General features: G+C 43.0%; 1 protein-coding gene across 1 annotated transcript in view; it reads left to right on the top strand.

The window, feature by feature from the left end:
• LOC145410368 (cyclin-dependent kinases regulatory subunit 1-like) overlaps positions 1-22674 on the top strand; it is a 146456-nt gene that overhangs the window by 107841 nt on the left and 15941 nt on the right. The window contains exon 2 of the mRNA XM_080280519.1: positions 3969-4096. Within this exon, the coding sequence (XP_080136645.1) occupies positions 3969-4096 (128 nt within the window). The remainder of the gene's footprint in view (positions 1-3968; positions 4097-22674) is intronic.

Below are 22674 nucleotides of genomic sequence, written 5' to 3' on the forward strand. Positions count from 1 at the left end.
TCTTTTTGTCCATTCTTTGTACCTTCTTTGATTTGTTTTCAAAATACAGTACACCACTATTGCTCTGATCTCTGACATTGTTAGTACTCAAAACATCTTCCCATCCATAGTTCAGTGCCACTCATTTCAAGGTAATCCATAAGCTCCCTCTAGTTATCTTGCTAATAATGCAGTGTTACTGGTGATAGGTCATCTTGTATGAATTTTTTTTTTTTAATGCGAGAAAGAAGGAACCAAAGGCCATGAGCCCGCAATAACAGTTCCCCCCAAGAGAAAAACAAAATACTGTACAATAGAAAGCCAAATTCAAGATCCGATCATTTCGAGATGCCTGGACACACTGCGCTTGAAAGATTGGAGATCATAGGCAGCAGGAAATACAGACAGAGGGAGACAGTTCCAGAGTTGGCCTGTTGCATAAATGAAGGACTGGGAGTAACGGTTAACTCTTCCATTAGAGAGTTGGACAGAAAAGGGATGAGAGTTTGCTGCTAGACGGGTGCTACGCGCCTGTTGTAGAGGTGGAGGAATGCATGCAGACAGTTCAGAGGAGCAGTGACCATTAAAGTAGCGATAGAAAAGAGATAAAGATACAGCAGTGCGGCGAAGAGACAGAGGATGAAGGGAGTCAGTAAGAGGAGGAGACTTAATGAGATGAAAAGCCTTTGACTCCACCCTATTGAGAAAAGCTGTATATGGGGAGCTTCCCCACACATGAGAGTTGTACTCCACACAGGGGCGGATAAAACCCCTGTATAGAGTCAACAATTGTGCAGGGGTAAAGAAAGAACGGAGTCGGCTTAGCACACCTAATCTCTTGGAAGCAGATTTTGCAAGAGATGTAATATGTTCTTTCCAAGATAAGTCCTGAGTAAATGAAACCCCAAGCATGTTCAAGGATGATGCAGGATTAAGCTGAATATTATTAAACATTAGTGGGTATACCTGTGGATGATTTTGTCGGGTTGATAGGTGTAAGAACTGAGTCTTAGATGCATTAAAAACAACCAGATTATTTTTACCCCAGTCAGAGATATGAGCCAAGTCAGACATTAGGTGTGCCATAGCTCATCCCGTGTTTGTTGAAGTAACTGCTGAGATGGGGGTTGCGGGAACCGAATGGAAAGGTGAAGGGTGGAGTCGTCAGCGTATGAGTGTATAGGGTTAGATGTACAGCTTAGAAGGTCATTGATGAATAAAAGGAAGACAGAGCCCTGAGGATTGTTCCTAGAACACTTCTAGAATGGTGTGGAGCCTACTATGGTGCCCCGGTTAACTGGATGAGAAGACGCAAATGCAGTGTCCGTCCAGAAACCAAACCTCCACACTCTTCCTCACATCTCGCTTTGGTGAGGCTCTGTCTACCTTAAGGGAACATTGGTTCACTGCACTGGACAACCTCGCAGGGGTAGTCTCTTTCCTGTGGATGATGGGTCTACTCGGCCAGGTAGACTGGGGCTACCACCACCACTACCACCACAACTACTACTACTACAGTACCCTCGCGTCCAGTACACATTTGTCCAGTACTATATTTGTCCAGTACGGTTGGAAAAAAAAAAAAAAATTATTACTGTAGTATGGATTTGTTGGGCTAGTATAGATTGGCCATGCAAAGTGGGCAAAATCCGAGGAGTTCTTCTCTAGTACTGACGTGCTGTGTCAAGTACTGTTACGTGCGTGCGCACGGGAAGATGGCCAACACCGAGGAACGTTTCCTTCGTACTGCCCCGCCAGTCCAGTGTGCCTTCCTTGTGACTAATGACGTGTGCCAGTCAGATTGCAGTATTGCACTTCCCCCTGATGACAGAGATGACGATGTGTCAGTGTGTGACTATGAGGGATTTATGAGGGAGGTTGAGGAAGAGAGGCCTCCTCAGGATCCTGACAGCCCTCCTTCAGGGGGTCAGTAGGACCTCCTGCAGCCTTAGAAACCCCTCCCCCTTCCCCCCCAAGCCCATCGCTACTCACCTTAACCCCTAAAACGCGGGTGTTTACAGTCGATCCCCCCCGAGTGGCGGGGTTGTATCGCGGTCTGAGTACCTGTAGGAAAATATTCGCCAAAAATCAGAGATTAACCCTAGAACATTATACTTGGTATGGCAGATAGTACTTACATTCAGCTTTCTCCAGAGACAGGTGTTGAGCCTTCGTGGACTACCCAAGGACTTGTGGAGACTTGCAAAGTTGGGTAACCAAATTTTCACTTTCACACCTCCAGCAACCCGGTTTCCCCTCTACCACAGCCTCATTCTGTCACAGTAAACTTTATACTACAACGTAAAGGTAGTTAGGAATCCGTATTTGTACAATAAGCACTGAAAATAAGGCTAAAATCAACGGAGCGTACTGCCGTCATGCACTGTGGCGGCGGTCTTCCCGTCACTCAACAAACATTTCCATTTTCACAGCTAAAAACATGTATACTACATTATTTTCAATCATATTACTTCCCAAAAGATCACCACGGCGTGCTTTTTATTCTGCCTTACGTCCGCCACTTTATTCTCGTTCCTGTCGGCCGCTTGCACTGACTGGGAAGAGCTAGAACTCGCCATAATCTCACTTTGAAAGCCTGCAGTAAACTGACGCTAAACAGAGGCAAACCGTGAGACAAAAAGCTAGTGTTACAACTGGGGAAACAAGCGTTTCCTAGTAGCATAAACTGCTTGTGAGAGGAGATCGCAGATTTACAGTTCTGAGCGCTCAGAGCGCTGCCATGTATCACAGCCAGGCTGGCCGGGCCGTGGTGGGGGGGGGGTACGGGGGGAAAACGCGATATTTGGCAACAACTGAGGTCAGTAGTACAAAGGTAAAGTATGCTAGTTGTAGCTAGAGGGTGGTGGTACTGATAGACAATACCAGCTGGAGCCTGCTTGCCCGCGGTTATTCAAAATTTACTAAAATCGCAAACGCGACGACCCGCCATCCTGCCCTTATGGCCGAGCGTCGCAAACGCGACGATCCGCGTTTTAGGGGTTAAAGATTGGTAAAGTCGTGGTTGTGTCAAAATGTAGTTAGGTTGAATTTTTAGGGGAGTTTTTCAAGGCTTGTCTGACATTATTCATTTTTCCCATAAGGTCTGTTGTTTGTCCAATATGGATTTAGTCCAGTACTGTCTGCCAAAAATATCGTACTGGATGCGAGGGTACTGTACCACCACCACCACCACCACCACCACCACTGCTGCTGTTACTACTGCTACTATGATCACCACTGCCAACACAACTACCACCACCACCACCACTGCTACTACTACTACAACTACAGTACTACTACTACTACTACTACAACTACAGTACTACTACTACTACTACTACTACTATTATTACTACTACTTTGACCACCACTGCCATAATAGCTACCACCACCACTGCTGCTACTACTACTACTACTACTACTACTACTACTACAGCTGTGACCACCACTGCCATCACAACTACCACTACCACCACTGCATCATCTTTATCTTCTTTTCCTTTACTAATTACCTCTACCCATTTTGTAATCCCATCTTGGCCTCTTGTTTCTCAGACGTCTCTAAACTTGTGTTTTTTTTTTGTTTTTAAACATTAATTTTCCAGGCCTGGCTTCAGTAATACAGTTTATCCAGGTCATTTTGCAATTCTTTACAACTATCTGTTAATTTCTTGGGCATTTCTAATTTTTGGTTTAACCATAAACTAATTCATATACCAGGTATTTGTTTCATAATTTTTGAATAAACCCCAACAACTACTCAACCCTTGAGGCACATTGTTTACATTTCAGAAACATAACTGGAGCCAGCACTGAGCCTTAGAGAACTCTGCTAGTTACATTCCTTCACTGGAAGAATTTGTTTCATAACCATTCTCATTTGTCTTCCCACAAAATAGTTTCCAATTACTTCAACAGATTCCCATGTGGTCTATTGAATGGAATAATATTTGTTTAGTCACTTGCCACATATAGTATTGCATCAACAGGCATGTGATGCTGCCCAAGGACATCTCAAAGCTGGTACCCAAGACTCATTTGATGTCAGAGGCAGAGTGGCGTGGCCTTGGGGTCCAGCAGAGCCAAGGATGGGTACACTACATGATCCATGAGCCAGGTAAGCTTTATTTATTTACCTAGAACACAGTGAGTTCCAAAATTTTTCATTTTGTGGCCCCCCCCCCCTAAAGTCAGTATAACAACACCTGTGATCTCGTGGACTCTGTGATAACATCTGTGGTTTCCCTGGACTGTACAATAACATTTGTTGCTTCCCTGGACTGTACAGTAACATCTGTGGCTTCCCTGGACTGTACAATAACATTTGTTGCTTCCCTGGACTGTACAGTAACATCTGTGGCTTCCCTGGACTGTACAATAACATTTGTTGCTTCCCTGGACTGTACAGTAACATCTGTGGCTTCCCTGGACTGTACAATAACATTTGTTGCTTCCCTGGACTGTACAGTAACATCAGTGGCTCCCTTGGACTGTACAGTAATATCTGTGGCTCCCCTGGACTGTACAGTAACATCTGTGGCTCCTCTGGACTGTACAGGAACATCTGTGGCTCCCCTGGACTGTACAGTAACATCTGTGGCTTCCCTGGACTGTACAGTAACATCTGTGGCTTCCCTGGACTGTACAGTAACATCTGTGGTTTCCCTGGACTGTACAGTAACATCTGTGGCTTCCCTGGACTGTACAGTAACATCTGTGGCTTCCCTGGACTGTACAGTAACATCTGTGGCTTCCCTGGACTGTACAGTAACATTTGTTGCTTCCCTATACTGTACAGTAACATCTGTGGCTTCCCTATACTGTACAGTAACATCTGTGGCTTCCCTGGAATGTACAGTAACATTTGTTGCTTCCCTATACTGTACAGTAACATCTGTGGCTCCCCTGGACTGTACAATATCATTTGTTGCTTCCCTATACTGTACAGTAACATCTGTGGCTTCCCTGGACTGTACAATATCATTTATTGCTTCCCTATACTGTACAGTAACATCTGTGGCTCCCCTGGACTGTACAATATCATTTATTGCTTCCCTATACTGTACAGTAACATCTGTGGCTCCCTTGGACTCAGTGATAATATCTGTGGCTTCCCTGGACTCTATGATAATATCTGTGGCTCCATTTGATTCTGTATGATAATATCTGTGGCTCCATTTGATTCTGTATGATAATATCTGTGGCCCTCCTGGACTTTGTATGATAGTGTCTGTGGCTTCCCTAGACTTTGTATGATATCTGTGGCTCCTGTGGACTCTGTATGATGATGTCTGTTGCTCCCCCAGACTCTGTATGATATCTGTGGCTCCTGTGGACTCTGTATGATGATGTCTGTTGCTGCTCTGGACTTTGTATGATATCTGTGGCTCCTGTGGACTCTGTATGATGATGTCTGTTGCTGCTGTGGACTTTGTATGATATCTGTGGCTCCTGTGGACTCTGTATAACAACATCTGTGGCTGCTCTGGACTCTATGATATCTGTGGCTCTTGTGGACTCTGTATGATGACATCTGTGGCTCCCCCAGACTCTGTATGATATCTGTGGCTCCTGTGGACTCTGTATGATGATGTCTGTTGCTGCTCTGGACTCTGTGATATCTGTGGCTCCTGTGGACTCTGTATGATGACATCTGTTGCCTGCCCAGACCCATTGTCAACACTTGTGGTCCCCCTGGACTCAGTACAGTATCATCTGTGCCCCCCCACCTAGGCTACATCTTCACTTGAAGAAACAAACAGAGCATTATGAACATGTTGGGTGTGAGATTATGAAAAGTTGAGTGATGCTTTGCATGCACAGAAAAGAGCTCTCAAAAAGTGAATTGAAAACATGAGTGAATAATTGACCTTGCATTTTTGCCACCAAGTGGGGGTATCAATGGTGAGAGACACAGACAGGGTACTGAACAGATAATCCTCCATGTCAAACAAATTATTCTTTTTAAGTTTGATGCTTAACCCCCTTGCATACCGTAAGTTTTCTGTAAGTGTGTGTGACATGATCAGAGAAAATGCCACGAGAGCAGGCTGGACTTGCGCACAAAGGAAAACATCCCATGTATTTTTGTGCCCTAGAAATTGGTTTTAATGGTATAAATTGTATACCATCATCTTCCCTGATATTCTTACTATACTATAAGCTAATAAAACACACAAAACTGATGAGTAAAAGTACTGTGAAAGTACCAGAATGAGGCGAGTACACTGTTGTTCAACAGTGAAAACAACTGCCTTACACTCTAACACAAAATTTTGCCCACATAATGCAAGAGCCAAAAACTGAGAGAATGTCTACTATTTGAGAGTGTTGGCACCAAATGTTGATGCATTTCATGCTGAAGCATAAATTATGGTGAAGATGTGTAATGGATGCAAGAGCGTATAGAGGCTGGGGGAGTGGACTTTCTGACCACTACTTGGTGGTGGCCAGAATTAGGATACAAGTAAGATGGAGGAATAGAAGAAGGGAAAGACAAGAGGAAGGAGTAGTTGCAAGGAGATTGGAAAGGTTACAAGAGGATGAGAAAAAGGCAGAGTATAAGAGAGAAGTGGAGGAACGATTGGGCAAATATGAACTGGAGCAGATGGGGGACGTGGAAGGTGTATGCAGGATATTTACAGAAGAAATATGTGCAGCATGTGATGTAGTGTGTGGGAGGAAGAGAAGACGGAGGGGGGTGCAAGGAACAGCGTGGTGGAATGAAGAGGTGAGACAGGCTGTGGCACAAAAGAAGAAAGCATACAATGAATGGATGAGAAATAGGGGCGTGGAAGAAGTTGAGAGGCGGAAGAGAGAGTTATATGTAGAAAGAAAGAGAGAGGTGAAAAGATTAGTAAGAGAGAGTAAGAAGAGAGTGGATGAGGAATTTGGAAGAATTTGAGTGTAAAGTGGAGGGACTGTAAGAAGATGTTCTGGAAAGAGGTGAAGAGAGTAAGACAGGGTGGAAGTGAGGTTAGCAGGGGAGTGAAAGATAAAAATGGTAGATTACTAGTGGAGAAGGGAGAAAAAGTGAGCAGATGGAGAGAACACTTTAAGGAATTGTTGAACGTAGAGGATGGAAGTAATGCGAGTATAAGTGGCTGGGGAATGGCTGGGAGAAGGAGGGAGGTGAGAAGACAGGAAGAAATCAGTAGGATAGAAGTTGTGGAAGCAATGAAAAAGTTAAATTGGGGAAAGCCCCAGGAATTGATGGAGTGTGTGGTGAAATGCTGAAGCATGGGGGAGAGATAGTAATAGAATGGATGTGGAAGATGTGCAGATTGGCCTTGGAGGAAGGTAGAGTCCCGGAGGATTGGAAGTCAGGTATAATTATTCCCTTGTACAAAGGAAAAGGGGAAAAAGAAGTGTGTGGTAATCATAGGGGCATTTGTCTTCTTAGTATAATAGGAAAAGTGTATGGTAGGATACTTATTGACAGAGTTAGAGAAAGAACAGAGGAATTAGTTGGAGAAGAACAGGGAGGCTTTAGGAAGGGAAGAGGTTGTGTAGATCAGATATTCATTCTTAGATCTTTATTGGAAAAGTTTCTAGAGAAGGGAAAGAAGTTGTATGCGGCATATATGGATTTGGAGAAAGCATATGACAGGGTGGATAGACAAGGATTGTGGAAAGTATTAAGAATATATGGAGTAGATGGAAAGTTGTTGAATGCTGTGAAGAGTATGTATGATGGTGCGAAGGCTGCAGTGCGTGTGGATGGTGAACTAAGTGAATTTTTCTCTTTGGAGGTTGGGTTGAAACAAGGATGTGTCATGTCTCCATGGTTGTTCAATCTGTTCTTGGATGGGGTATTAAAAGAGGTACAAGGTAGGGTAGTGGATGTTGGAGTGGCCCTGGTGAGAGAGGATAGTGTTTGGAAACTCCCTGTACTGTAGTTTGCAGATGATATTGTATTGTTGAGTGAAGATGAAGGGGAGTTGCAAGGCTTGTTGGATGAGTTTGGGAGAGTGTGTAAGAAATGGAATCTAAAGGTGAATGAAGGGAAGAGTAAAGTGATGGTCTTTGAGAGAGGTGAAGTTAGTGAATGTACAGCATGGTTGGATGGTGAGGAATTGGAAAATGTGAGTACATTTATGTACTTGGGTAGTGTGATGAGTAAGGATGGAGGTTTGGAGGGTGAAGTGCTTGAAAGGGTACAGCAGGGAAGAAAGGTTGCTGGTTCTTTGAAAGCAGTGATAAGAAACAGGGAAGTGAGCATGGAAGTGAAAAAGTTTCTACATGACAGTACTGTGATACCAACTCTAACGTATGAAAGTGAAGCTTGGACGTTGTTGGAAGGACACAAGTCAAGAGTGAGAGCAGTGGAAATGAGCTATTTAAGAGGAGCCTGTGGAGTCACATGGAGAGACAGGCTGACGAACGAGGATATAAAGGAGCGTTGTGGTGTGGATGTGGATGTGATAGGAAGTGTTATGGGGAACACACTGAGGTGGTTTGGCCATGTAGAGAGGATAGAGGGTAAGAGACTGACGAAGAGAGTGTATGTGAGTGAGGTGGAGGGGGGAAGAGGGAGGGGGAGGCCGAGGATGAGATGGAGGGATGGGGAGGCCGAGGATGAGATGGAGGGATGGGGTGGAGAGGTATATGAGAGAGGGGGGTGTGAGTTGGGAGCAGGGAAGTGAAATGGCGGGGGACACGACGACATGGAGGCGATTTGTTTGTGGCCACCCCGAGAGGGATTGAGGCGTCTGGCAATAGATAGATAGATAGATATGGAAATTAGTAGAGACGAGAGTAGGTGACTAGCTGTGTAGCTATGTAACACAAAGAAAACAGGCTGGCACTACCAGCATGCATATTTACATAATCTTTTTTTCGTTTTCCACAGGAGCTTTAAGCACTATTAAAAGTGAGAGTGAGATGCATAGATGGAAATGAGTAGAGAGAAAAGCAGGTGACTAGCTACATAGTTATGTAACACGAGAGAGACAGGTTGGCACCACCAGTGTGCTTAGGCCTATTTATGTAAACATTTTTTTTTTTCTCCCCAGGAGCAGTAGATATCAAGAATATTTTCTCATTTACTGTATTAAAAGTGAGATGCATAGATGGAAATGAGTAGAGCTAAAAGCAGGTGACTAGGTACAGTATGTAGCCACATAACATGGAGACAGGCTGGCATCATGAGTGTTTTATGTACATGAACATTTTTATTATTTTCCACAGTAGGTGTTAGATACTATGAATATTTTATTATTAATTAAAAATGAGAGAGATGGTTAGATTGAAATACAGTAGTTAGAGGCTAAAGCAGTAAGTGGGTTGGCAAGAAGACTCTCAGTGCCTGCCTTGTCAATAAATGATAAATAATTCCTACAGTAGCTTGGGAGGGGGGGAATCTGTCTGTTGAAAAAAATCCTGTTGATAACAAGGGTGTGCTGTACAGTACACCCTTGACGCAATGACCTTATTGGCACCAGACCCATGACATTAAAATGGATACTTTGTTAAAGCCGAACACCATGCTGTTTGGTAATTTCTCAGGCACTGGGGCTTTTAGCGAACAAAGATTGAATATAGAGCGTCGTTCGGCCATACAGTCGTACACAATAACATACATCTAGGTTGAAATGGCTCATTTTCACAATAAATGCTCTATTTATGACTCCTCTCATGATGCTGGTCATCCAGAGACTGATGCGGCGTTCTGTGGGATGCGGAGGAGCAAGTGTGGGTTGGTGGGTGGATGGTGTGGATGCCACTTTCCCACATGTCCATTCTTTTACCTTATGAAAATTTGTTAAATGAACATAATGTTTGGCCAGCTCATGGTGGGTGTTAGAACCGATATTTGTTAATTAGGGTTCTGTATATCGAGGGTTGGAGCCTCTGTGGTAAAGTGCGCATTTTCGTACACTGAAGAACGAGGGTTTGCTCCCCGCCAGGGTAATAAACTTTGGGAGCATTCTTCTGGCCACGCACTGCTTTGGCGAACATCAGGGGTGCTGTGGTTGAACCAGTGTCGCCTACTATAAAGTATGCTTGCACCCAGTCGGCTTGCGTGGGCCGATTACACTTGGTTCACAGACTACACACACATCCAAAGCCACTTCAACACAACAATTACACTTACAAGCACTTCTCACCCTACATATAATCTCTACTAGACAGCCTAAGCCACTTGGTAGAGATACATTGGCTGTATCGTCCCCAGTTCGGTAGGGATAGGCCGGTCCTGCAGTGGATACTCAGATGGCTGATGATGATGATGATGATATCGAGGGTTTACTGTACAGTCTGAACTCCCAAATCTGAACATCTGATTTCCAAAAACTTCCTCTTGCCAAAGTATTTTTTCATACAGTAAAGAGTTGTTGATATCACTTTGCACCACACAATCAGTGCATATTTGAGGAAGAGTTCTTTTGTAGATAGCTATGTTACAGAGCAGATAATAAATTATTTATTCAGGGTTACTATGCTCCATTCATTTACTGCATACAGTACTCAGGATTATTTATTACATGGTTTTCCAATAGCTAGCGGTTTTTATGAATCCTATCTATCTATCTATTGTCAGATGCCTTAATCCTGCAAGGGGTGGGCTCAAACAAATCGCCTCCACGTCGCCCTGTCCCCCGCCATTTCACTGCCTTGCTCCCAGCTCACACCCCCCTCTCTTGTATACCTCTTCACTCCATCCCTCCATCTCATCCTCGGCCTCCTTCTCCCTCTCCCCCCTCCACCTCACTCACATACACCCTCCTCATCAGTCTCTCACCCTCCATCCTCGCCACATGTCCAAACCATCTCAGTGTGTTCCTCCTAACGCTTTCTGTCACATCCACATCCACACCACAACGCTTCTTTATATCCTCATTTGTCAGCCTGTCTCTCCATGTGACTCCACAGGCTCCTCTTAAATAACTCATTTCCACTGCTGTCACCCTTGACTTGTGTCCTTCCAACAACGTCCAAGCTTCACTTCCATGCTTACTTCCCTGTTTCTTATCACTGCTTTCAAGGAACCATCTACCTTTCTTCCTTGTTGTACCCTTTCAAGCACTTCACCCTCCAAACTTCCATCCTTACTCATCACACTACCCAAGTACATAAATGTACTCACATTTTCCAATTCCTCACCATCCAACCATGCTGTACATTCACTGATTTCACCTCTCTCAGAGACCATCACTTTACTCTTCCCTACATTCACCTTTAGATTTCGTTTCTTACACACTCTCCCAAACTCATCCACCAAGCCTTGCAGCTCCCCTTCACCGTCACTTAACAACACAGTATCATCTGCAAACAACAGTACAAGGAGTTTCCAAACACAACCCCCTACCACTAGGGCCACTCTAACATCCACTGCCCTACCTTGTATCTCTCTTATTATCCCATCTATGTACAGCTTGAACAACCATGGAGACATGACACATCCCTGTTTCAACCCAACCTTCAAAAAGAAAAATTTACTCAGTTCACCATCCACACACACTGCAGCCTTAGCACCCTCATACATACTCTTCATGGCCTTCAACAACTTCCCATCTACTCCATATATTCTTAATACTCTCCACACTCCTTGTCTATCCACCCTGTCATATGCTTTCTCCAAATCCATGAAGGCCGCATACAACTTCTTTCCCTTCTCTAGAAACTTTTCCACTAAAGACCTAAGAATGAATAACTGATCTGCACAACCTCTTCCCTTCCTAAAGCCTCCCTGTTCTTCTCCAACTAATTCCTCTGTTATTTCCCTAACTCTGTCAATAAGTATCCTACCATACACTTTTCCTATTACACTAAGAAGACAAATGCCCCTGTGATTACCACACACTTCTTTTTTCCCGTTTCCTTTGTACAAGGGAATAATTATACAGTCCTTCCTCCAATTTTGCGAGAATGTGGTTGACAAAAACCCTCGCAAATTCAAAATTTGCAAAATTGAAACAATTAAAGATATGAATTATAGGCAAATTGTTCGACTCTACCTTTTAATTTTACAACGATCAATGAAACAAACATGAACTGATGTACTGTACAGTAAGATTAATAAGAAAACATCATAGGTAAGAAACATGAAAAATAAAAATGCAATTACACTGATGTGATACCTGGCGTGGTGTATGGGACTGGTGGAGGGGCGAGGCTTGGGTACAGCTACTGTGGCCCCACGGGGCCTACATCATCACTATGGCTATTTCCACATCTTGCTGTATTTTTTCTGCGTCTCTCACGAATCCCTAAGGCAGAATCGTCACTGGGGTCATCAGAATCAAAAAGGTTAGGGATGCTATGATCACTGGCTGCTTTGGGAGGGGTGGCAGGGTGGCTGGTCGATGGGGCTGGCTCGCTTGGGGTTCTCATGAATTTTGTGATTAGAGACTGCTTCCTCTTGTTAACCCCATCTCTGTGGAGGTCAGCAAAAAAGCAAAGAGCCCTGTCAACACCGTGGCATGCTTCCTGAGCCCTAAATTGGTCACATTCGTTGCTCACGATGGTTTCTTTCAACTGGTCGATGACGGCAAGGATATTGGCCAGGTTATGCATCGTTAATTCTCGGCATGGTTGTGGTTCTGGTTGGTCTGCTTGCTGGTTGGCTAGTTCATCTTCGTCAACTCTGAGAATGATGGTCATGGCACTTTCTTGTTGTTCTTGTTCTATCTCCCTCACTTCCTCAGCTGTAACTTCACGGCACCCAGCGACCGACTGTGCTGCTGCCAACACTGCCTTTTCAGCCTCTTCCAGCTGCTGAACCTCGCTACCTGGCTTTTTAGGGCAAAGGTCGGATACCAGACAGTACCAGGCATGGTTGATGGTGGCCTCATTTATTCCTTCCATGAGGGAACAACAAATTCTAGAGCCTTCTTGATAGTAAATTGTCGCCAGAACTTCCTCACTGTCATCTCTGGGTCCATCTTCTGGGGCTGGGGTAGGGTCGGGGAGTTCTTCCCGCGGCAGGGGGTCGTCCATATCCAGGTCTCCATGCTCATCCTCTGCCTCTGTCATCCTTATTTCTTCATTAGTTTCGTTTTTTTCTCTGAGATAGTTAAAAGTTTGGTGTGGTAGAAGTTTTTCATGTTTGCTATGATCTCCTGATCAAGGGGTTGCATGAGAGAGGTGGTGTTTGGGGGCAGGAAAATTATTTTCACATCAGGTGACCATCCGCGAGGTAGTGTGGATGGCAAGGGGCATTGTCCATCAGAAGGCACACTTTGAAGGGAAGCCCCTTCTTATAGCACATGAGATGAGCATCGGGCACAAAATGGTTCAGAAGCCATTCCTTTATGACGCTGGAAGTCATTCAACCATTATTAGTCCGGTACCAATAAAAATCAGAGATGCTTTCCATGCTCCTTATATTATTATAGCACCTTGGATGCCTTGCTGTGTGAACGATCACAGGTTTCATTTTGCAGGTGCCTGATAAATTTAAGGTTAACATGACTGTAAACCACAACTTGTCTAGTTTTCTTCCCTCTTGTTTTTGGTGTTTAGCAGTGTAGGATGACCTTGGCATGGCCTTCCAATTCATGCCTGTTTCATCTAAGTTAAAAGTTTGGTCCTTGTTGTACCCATCCCCCTCTGTTATGCCCCTCAAAACATTGGAAAAGGAGTTGGCTACTTTATAGTCAGCACTGCCTCGCTCACCACTGAACCTGATGTGTTTAAACCTCTTCCTTTTGAGGAACTGGCATAGCCACCCACTCGATGCCTTGAAAGGTTTTGTTGGAGGATTTATGACTTTTTTATGGCACGTGTGATAGAATATCTTTGCCTGCTCCCTTATATGGTGCCCATCTAATGCAACCCCTTCTTTTTCCTTTCTTTGTATGTAGTGAGCAAGATTCCTTTCCATTTTCATTAGCACTTCTTTGTTGGCCACCTGCATGCTGCCATCAAATTGAGCACCTCCATAGTTCTCTGCTGCTTGTTTGGTTTGTTCACTGTTCTTTAACCCCTTAACGGCGGGGCGTCACTTTTGTGACGCTTGGGAGCAAGGGATCATACCGCGGGGCGTCGCTTTTGTGATTCTGTGTTATTTTGAATTCACCCGGGCTTCCAAGTGGGGGCTTGTATCATCTATCAGTACTGCCAATGTCCAACACTAGTCAGCACTCCTAATCTCATCTGTACTCCCATCCATTGTTGACAATTTAGCCATTTCTCCCCGTTGTTGACTCCCCTCCCTACGCCTCCTCCATTACCCTATCCTCTCGCCTGCCCGGCCGTGCTACGCTAAGTAAATCTTCCCTGGAATTTTTCACTGATTTCATCCATTGAAATAAGCCCTATGCCCAATTCTTATACCAGATAATATATACAAGAAAGAAATAAGGTAAGTGAGAGTGCCATACACCTGGAATTGGCTATCATCTGACAACACCTCACGTGCACTCGTTCACTAATTTTTGCTGTTTATTTCCCCTTGAAATATGCCGTATAATATATTTTCGTAATAAATATACATATAAGGAGGGAAGGGAGAAGCCTAAGTGATATTTACATTCACCTGGAACTGCCGTAAACTGGGGTGAATTCGGACTCGGGGCGAATTCGGATAATATTGCAATAAAAAGTTGTTTAAATTAATTAATAATTAATGAATAAACATATTAGAAATCTGTTTGCTCCCAATTGTTTGTAATTCTTTACTGTACTTTCGTGTATAAAGATACTTAATATATCATGTGACACATACCAAGTATATACTAAAAAGCAAACATATGTAAAAAGAATAAAATTTGTAACATTGGCAAACTTTCTTTGGCAGAAATGTTAATGAATAGATGCAGGAAAATCTTCGGTGCCCGGATGTACTTTCATGTGTAGTGTGAAAGTGCAAAGTAAGTAATTGGCGTTATCTTCTCAATTAATCTCTTAACTGGGCATTTAATGAAATTTTTAAAATTTTCATGCAAATTGGAGTCAGTTCGGACATGAGGTGAATTCGGACAGGGGGAGTATGAACGAAAAAGTAACACTTTTTACAATGTACAATTGCTTATAATTTGCCAGATGTGGATACTGTGTGTAATTGGGTTCATATGTATCATTTACAGGTATACTCTTGAGCTTTTATGGTACTACCTGTTTAAACAAGGTCACCCAATGACTCGAACATTTAAGAAAAGAACTGGTGGAGATCAAGGTCCTTATCGTAGTGAAAATGGCAAGCAAAAAACTGGTAAAGCCAAATAATCATGTTAAATATCACCTGTAACTTATAATCCATCAGTCTTCCAAAAACAAAATTATTAGTCAAGAAATGATTGTTCCATATACAGTACTAAGGTTTGTAGCTAGATTTATCTTATCTACATGTGTTCTGATATGTTTTATTTAAACCAAGGAAAAAAATAAAACTTCTGTTGTGTTCATATCTCATTATAGTCATTAGCTTATTTTGTCAGGGAGTGGCATTATTTTTGTACTGGAAGAACATTTTTTTAAAAGCCCCAGAGCGTCCGAAATGGCCCCACATAGGTCCGAGACTAAACTGGGAACCCAGGGTAGTCATATGCATTCATTTTCTATTTATGTACGAATTTATACAGTGTGTCCGAATTCACCAAAGTTTGAGTACAAATTCGGACACCCATTACTATATTTGGTATAATTGTATATGAAACATTTTAAATTTTGTACTGCTATGATTCGATACCCTAGTGGACCAGCTCAACATACAGTACTTAAGATCTTGGACTGAATTAAAAACTAGATTACATGGCACAAAAAAATGAAAAAATCGTCCGAATTCACCCCAGTTTACGGTACCTAATTTATAATGTATTGTCTAGATTTCCTGCCAATCATTTCACTGCTATATATTAGCTGTGTCAAGAGGCTAACGTTGGCAGTAATGCATTTCCCTAGGTAGGCCACCACCCCGGCCCACCCTTATCAGTTCACTCTAATCTTCCAATGTGGAGGTACGTCTGTTCGCTCTTGCTAGCTTCAGGGACTCTTCACCCCCATGCAAAGCGCCCTGTGACCTTTACCCCCTACTAAACCTCGTGTGGGGAAAGAGGTAAAGGGCTGACAATTGATAAAAGATTGACTACGATCTTTCTATTGAGTAAAACAGTGCAAGTGGAATTGTAAATAATGTGTAAATAATGTGTAAACAACAAGTGAAAGTAATGAATGTAAATATATGTGAACAGTGGAAAATAGTTGTATAAGTTACTTCAGGTGACAGTGCATAACACAGTGTAAATAAAATAGAAATGTAAATAATGTAAATAAAATAGAGAACGTAAATAGAAATGTAAATGAGTAGTGTTATAAGAATACGAGTATATACCCTAGGAGTAATGAAAGTCAAAGTTTCACTCTAGCATGTCTGAATACTATGAGTTATGAGAGTGAAGGTGAAAGTGACATTCACTCTCAGTGCTAGTACACAGGACGAGAAAGTGAATGCTACGTATTTTACTGAAAGAAATTGAATCCCTACGGTGACAATAAACTAATACTACTGAAGGAAACTTATGGATAAAGACTGTAGATATATATAAGTGTTAAATAGTAATAGAAGTATAAAGTGTGAGGGGTTTTATGAATAATAAATGACAGAGTACCAAGAGCGAACTAGCGCAAGTGTGACGGTCAGACGCGCTCGTAATTTTCATTGCTTTCACAGTGTTTTTTTTTTTTGAGTATGGATCCCAAACTACTTGAAAATCATAGAGTAGTGTTTATAGTGTTAATATCTGGCTGTGGTAATCATATTACGGGTTGTCGGGAAGTGTAAAGTGGAGACTTCGTTACCCAACTTCAGAGGTCTCCACAAGTCCTACGGTAACAGATGAAGGCTCAACAAACATTCCAGGAAAAAGCTGAAGGTATGTGCCATAAGCATATGTAATTTTAATATTCTAGGACTAATAACTGATTTTTGGCAAATATTTTTTGAGAGTCTGTCGGAGCCCGAATAACCCCGCGGGACACGGAAAACATTGGTAAACATGCCCGCGGTGTAGGGGTTAAAATCATTATCACTGTTGATTCACCAACACCAAACTCCCGACCAATAGCAGAGTTACCTTTACCTGCTTTTTTTCCTTTCAATCATTTTCAATTTGGTCTCCAAACTTATTTTCTTGTTCTTCTTACTCGTTGGTGCCAAGATAACACTCGTGCAAGGTTAGACTGCTGGGATATTGCAAGGAGCACCACGAAATTGTGAGGGTCAGTTACCTTGGTTGGGAACAGGTGCAAACAAACGTGGTGGGGCGGCAGACCACTGAACTAGGAGGTGCAGTACACCCAGTAAACCATGATGTCACTACTCCGCGTGGCAAAGTAGTGCGGGACGACGACTCTCCCACCACTCAACCTCGCAAAGTGTGTGAGCACTCGCAAAGTTCATAAATGTTAAAAAATACATGACTTTTGAAACTACCTCGCAAAATTGGTGAATCGCAAAGTTAAAAATTCGCATAGTTGAAGGATGTACTGTACCTGACTTCCAGTCCTCCGGGACTCAACCTTCCAACCAGGCCAATCTGCACATCTTCCACATCCATTCTACTACCATCTCTCCCCCATGCTTCAGCATTTCACCACACACTCCATCAATTCCTGGGGCTTTCCCCAATTTGACTTTCTTCATTGCATCCACAACTTCTGTCCTACTGATTTCTTCCTGTCTTCTCACCTCCCTCCTTCTCCCAGCCATTCCCCAGCCACTTATACTTGCATTACTTCCATTCTCTATTTTCAACAATTCCTTAAAGTGTTCTCTCCATCTGCTCACTTTTTCTTCCTTCTCCACTAGTAATCTAACATTTTTGTCTTTCACCTACCAGCTTCACTGGCACCCTGTCTTACTCTCTTCACCTCATTCCAGAACATTTTCTTACAGCCCCTCCACTTTATACTCAAATTCCTTCCAAATTCCTCATCCACTCTCTTCTTACTCTTTCATACTAATCCTTTGACCTCTCTCTTCCTTTCTACATATGACTGTCTCCCCTCTCAACTTCTTCCACGCCCCTATTTCTCATCGATTCATTGTATGGTTTCTTCTTTTGTGCCACAGCCTGTCTCACCACTTCATTGCACCATGCTGTTCTTTGCGCCCCCTTCCGTCTTCTCTTCATCCCACACACCACATCACATGCTGCACATATTTCATCTGTGAATATCCTGCACACACCTTCCATGTCCCCCATCTGCTCCAATTCATATTTGCCCAATAGATCCTCTACTTCTCTCTTACATTCTGCCTTTTTCTCATCCTCTTGTAACATTTCCATTTTCCTTACAAATACTCCTTCCTCCCGTCCTTCCCTTCTTCTATTTCTCCATCTTACTTGGATCTTGATTCTGACCACCACCAAGTAGTGGTCAGAAAGTCCACTTCCCCAACTTCTATAAGCTCTTGCATCCATTACACATCTTCGCATCCTTTCATCCACACACACATAATCAATCATTGTTTTCCTTTCATTCAGTTCACCACCCACTCTTCTCATCACTCGCCATGTATGCCTGTGGATCATTTTATGCCTGAAGAGGGTATTGGCTATCACCAACCCCCTCCCAGCACAAACGTCCACTAACACACTGTCATTCTCATCTATCTCAGTAGGCACACCCCACCACACCAACTATTCCATCCACCGTCACATTCCCTAGTTTACCATTCATATCACCGATCAGAAACCCTCTCTCATTCCTTCCAAACTTTTCCATACAGACTTTCACATTTGTCCAGAACTCTTCTCTCACTCTGCTTTCACGATCTTGCATTGGTGCTACATGCACACAATCGCCCACATTTGTATTCCAACTTTCAATCTGACCCACACAGACCTTGACCCAACTGATCCATACTCTCTTATGTTCTTCTTCCATCTTTTACTCACAACAATACACACACCTTTTGCCCTCTCATTCTCACCTTCTCCTGCACATATACCCCATCCATACTCCCATTCTGTCACACTCTCTCCCCTCCATTTAATTTCAGTTACTCCACATACATTCACTTTCACACCCTCAAGCACCTGGACAATCTCTCTCTTTTTCACTTCATCATTCGCACCCCTTGCATTCCACGTCGCGATCCGTACCATATCCTTTGTCCGGTCCTTGTCCGTCATCTTTTGGTCAGTCCTTGTCCGAGGCTTCTTGTTTGTCTTTTTAGTTAGCTTTTTTCTGGGGAGGGACACTAACCCTCCGCCAACACTTTTAGTCACCTCATATGACAAGTAGGGATACTGGGGGAGTATTCTTGAAAACTGTGGTGGCCACTTATACTGACACTTTTTTTTTTTTTTTTTTTTTATATATGTAATTTGGTGAACTACCCCTGGTGATCTTTCATCACAAGAAACCATTAAGAAATGTTGGTACTTACATTTAAGGTTATGGAAACACATTTTTTATTTTCATTATTATTTTTTTTTAAGGAAGAAAGAACCAAAGGCCAAAAGCCCACAAGATTGTTGCTGCCAAGAAAAGCAAAAATATAACAGAGTTAGATTCAAGATCCGTTCATTTTGAGATGCCTGGAGACACTGCATTGAAAAGACTGGAGGTCATAGGCAGTAGCAAATACAGACAGAGAGAGAGAGTTCCAGAGCTGACCTGTTTCATACATGAAGGACTGGGAGTAACGGTTATTTCTTGTTTTGGAGAGTTAGGCAGAAAAAGAATGAAAATTTGTTGCTAGATGGGTGCTGTGTACCTGCTGTTGTGGTGGAAGTATGCAGGCAGACATCAGAGGAGCAGCAACTATTGAAATAGCGATAGAAAAATGATAAAGATGCAACAGTGTGGCAAAGAGACGAGATTGAAGGGAGCCTGGAAGAGGAGAAGAGTTAGTGAGATGAAAAGCCTTTGACTCCACCATGTTGAGAAGAGCTGTATGTGGGAAGCCTTCCCACATGTGACCATTGTACTCTACACAAGAGCAAATAAAACACATGTATGAAGTCAACAGCTGTGCTGGGGTAAAGAAGACATAGAGTTGGCATAGCACACCTGATCTCTTGGAAGCAGATTTTACAAGAGGGGTAATATGATCTTTCCAAGATAAATCCTGAGAGAAGGAAACCCTATGTATGTTTAACCCGAGGCGTCCCGTCGACGTATGGATATGTTGCAACATTTGCATTTGCCAGTCCCGACAACGTACTGGTACGTTGCGCAATTGCAAGGTTCATAATTTGCACAATTTTCAATTTTCGCGCGTGATTTTTCGTACGTATACACGGAACACCTTCCTCTATTCCTCTACGAGATGCCAAGCAGGGACAATGCCTTCCGCATACCCCCCCCCCTCCCACACGCCATTGTCTCAGCAATTCACCTGTTACCAGTGACCTGGCCAATAAAGACATTCAGGGCCAGAGTGATTCCCCAATTGATGACAATGTGGAGGACAAAGTTTACATAGCATTAGAGGAAGAAACAGTCAGAAATGATGATCAGGTAATGTGGCAAAAAAGGTCAGGTATGGTGATGAGTTAGTGAGTGGAACAATGCTTATAATGCCTATATTACTGCTTGAAAACCAATATACTCTCGTACTACATATAAATTTGTACCAAGTAAATAAATAAATACCGTTTATGAGTGGTGTGAAATAGTTACCCTCCCATAGAACTCGTTTTCTTTGGTGCCAGCCTGTTAGAAAACCCAGTCAGATAAGGAGGTATTGGTACCTGGATCGAGTATTTTAAACCTTAGGTGAGCGATTTCTCTGTGAATTTTCGATGTTTCTCACCAAAAGTGGAGGATTTAGCCAAAAAATTTTTTTTTGAAAATACCTCGGGATTGGGGGGTGTCGGAGGTGCGAAATAGCTCAGGACGTGACGGGTTAAAGATGATGCAGGATTGAGTTGGATATTGTTAGAAATTAGAGGATACTCCTTTGGAAGATTTTTTTGGGTTGAAAGATATAAGAACTAAGTTTTTCTATCTATCTATCTATCTATTGCCAGACGCCTCAATCCCGTTTGGGGTGGCCACAAACAAATCGCCTCCAAGTCGCCCTGTCTCCCACCATTTCATTGCCCTGCTCCCAACTCACACCCCTCTCACTCATATACCTCTCCACCCCATCCCTCCATCTCATCCTCGGCCTCCCCCTCCCTCTTCCCTCCTCCACCTCACTCACATACACTCTCTTCGTCAGTCTTTCACCCTCCATCCTCTCCACATGGCCAAACCACCTCAGTGTGTTCCTCATAACACTTCCTATCACATCCACATCCACACCACAACGCTCCTTTATATCCTCATTCGTCAGCCTGTCTCTCCACGTGACTCCACAGGCTCCTCTTAAATAACTCATTTCCACTGCTCTCACTCTTGACTTGTGTCCTTCCAACAACGTCCAAGCTTCACTTTCATACGTTAGAGTTGGTATCACAATACTGTCATGTAGTAACTTTTCACTTCCATGCTCACTTCTCTGTTTCTTATCACTGCTTTCAAAGAACCAGCAACCTTTCTTCCCTGCTGTACCCTTTCAAGCACTTCACCCTCCAAACCTCCATCCTTACTCATCACACTACCCAAGTACTTAAACGTACTCACATTTTCCAATTCCTCACCATCCAACCTCGCTGTACATTCACTGACTTCACCTCTCTCAAAGACCATCACTTTACTCTTCCCTACATTCACCTTTTGATGCATTAAAAACAAGATTACTTTGACTCCTGTCAAAGATATAAGCAATGTCAGAAAGCAGGTGTGCCATAGCCTCATCCCTTGTTTGTTGAAGTAACTACTGAGATGGATGCTGTGAGAAGGGAATGGAAAGGTGAAGGATGGAGTCATCAGCGAATGAGTGGAGAGGGTTAGATGTACTGTACAGTACAAGCTTAAGAGGTCATTGATGAATAGAAGGAAGAGAGTTGGTGATATTAGAGTCCTGAGGAACACCACTGTTTATAACTCTAGGATAAAAATGGTGGCAGTCTACAGTGACAGCTATAGAGTGACCAGAAAAGAAGCTAGAGATGATAGAGATGAAGGCACGTATAGAAAGATAGAAACAAGAGGGCAGTTTGGAAATTAAATATCTATGCCAGACTTGATTGAAAGCCTTTGAGATGTCAAGTGCAAAGGCAAAGCTTTCTTCAAAGTCCCAAAAGGAGGATGACCAAGAGGATGAATAGTAGGTGAGAAGATTGCCAGTGGAGCGTCCCTGGTGGAACCCATACTGATGATCGGAAACAAGGTTGTAATAGGAAAGGTGCTTTAAAATTTTTTGTTAAAAGCAGACTAAAAAATTTTTGAAATACAGGATGTTAAAGCAATTGGGAAATAGTTAGAGGGCTGGGAATAGTTACTCTTTTTTGGGGGTAGGCTGACTGAGAGCAACTTCTGGCAAGAAAGAAAGGCACAAGTTGACATACAAATGTGAAAAAGTTTACCTAGGCAGGGTGTAAGCACAGAAGCACAATTCTTGAGGACAGAAAATACATCACTTGAAGAAATTTTAACACCAGCCATGAGGAGGTCAGAGGAGGTAAGTGATGAAAGAACAGCACTGAAATCGTCAAAGGTGGAATTGCAGGAGAAAGTCTGAGTGAAGAGTTCTGCTTTTTCAGTAGAAGAAATAGCTACAGAACTATTAGAGTCGAAAAGAGGAGGGAAGGATGATGAGGTAAAATTGTTAGAAAGGTTTTTGGCAAGGTGCCAGAAGCAATGGGAATAATTTGAGTTGGAGAGCAGCAGCAGCAGTAGTAGTAGTAGTAG

The sequence above is a fragment of the Coenobita brevimanus genome, chromosome 85 (assembly GCF_032717465.1).
Source record: "Coenobita brevimanus isolate Jiangsu-jjx chromosome 85, ASM3271746v2, whole genome shotgun sequence".
Classification (NCBI taxonomy): domain Eukaryota; kingdom Metazoa; phylum Arthropoda; class Malacostraca; order Decapoda; family Coenobitidae; genus Coenobita; species Coenobita brevimanus.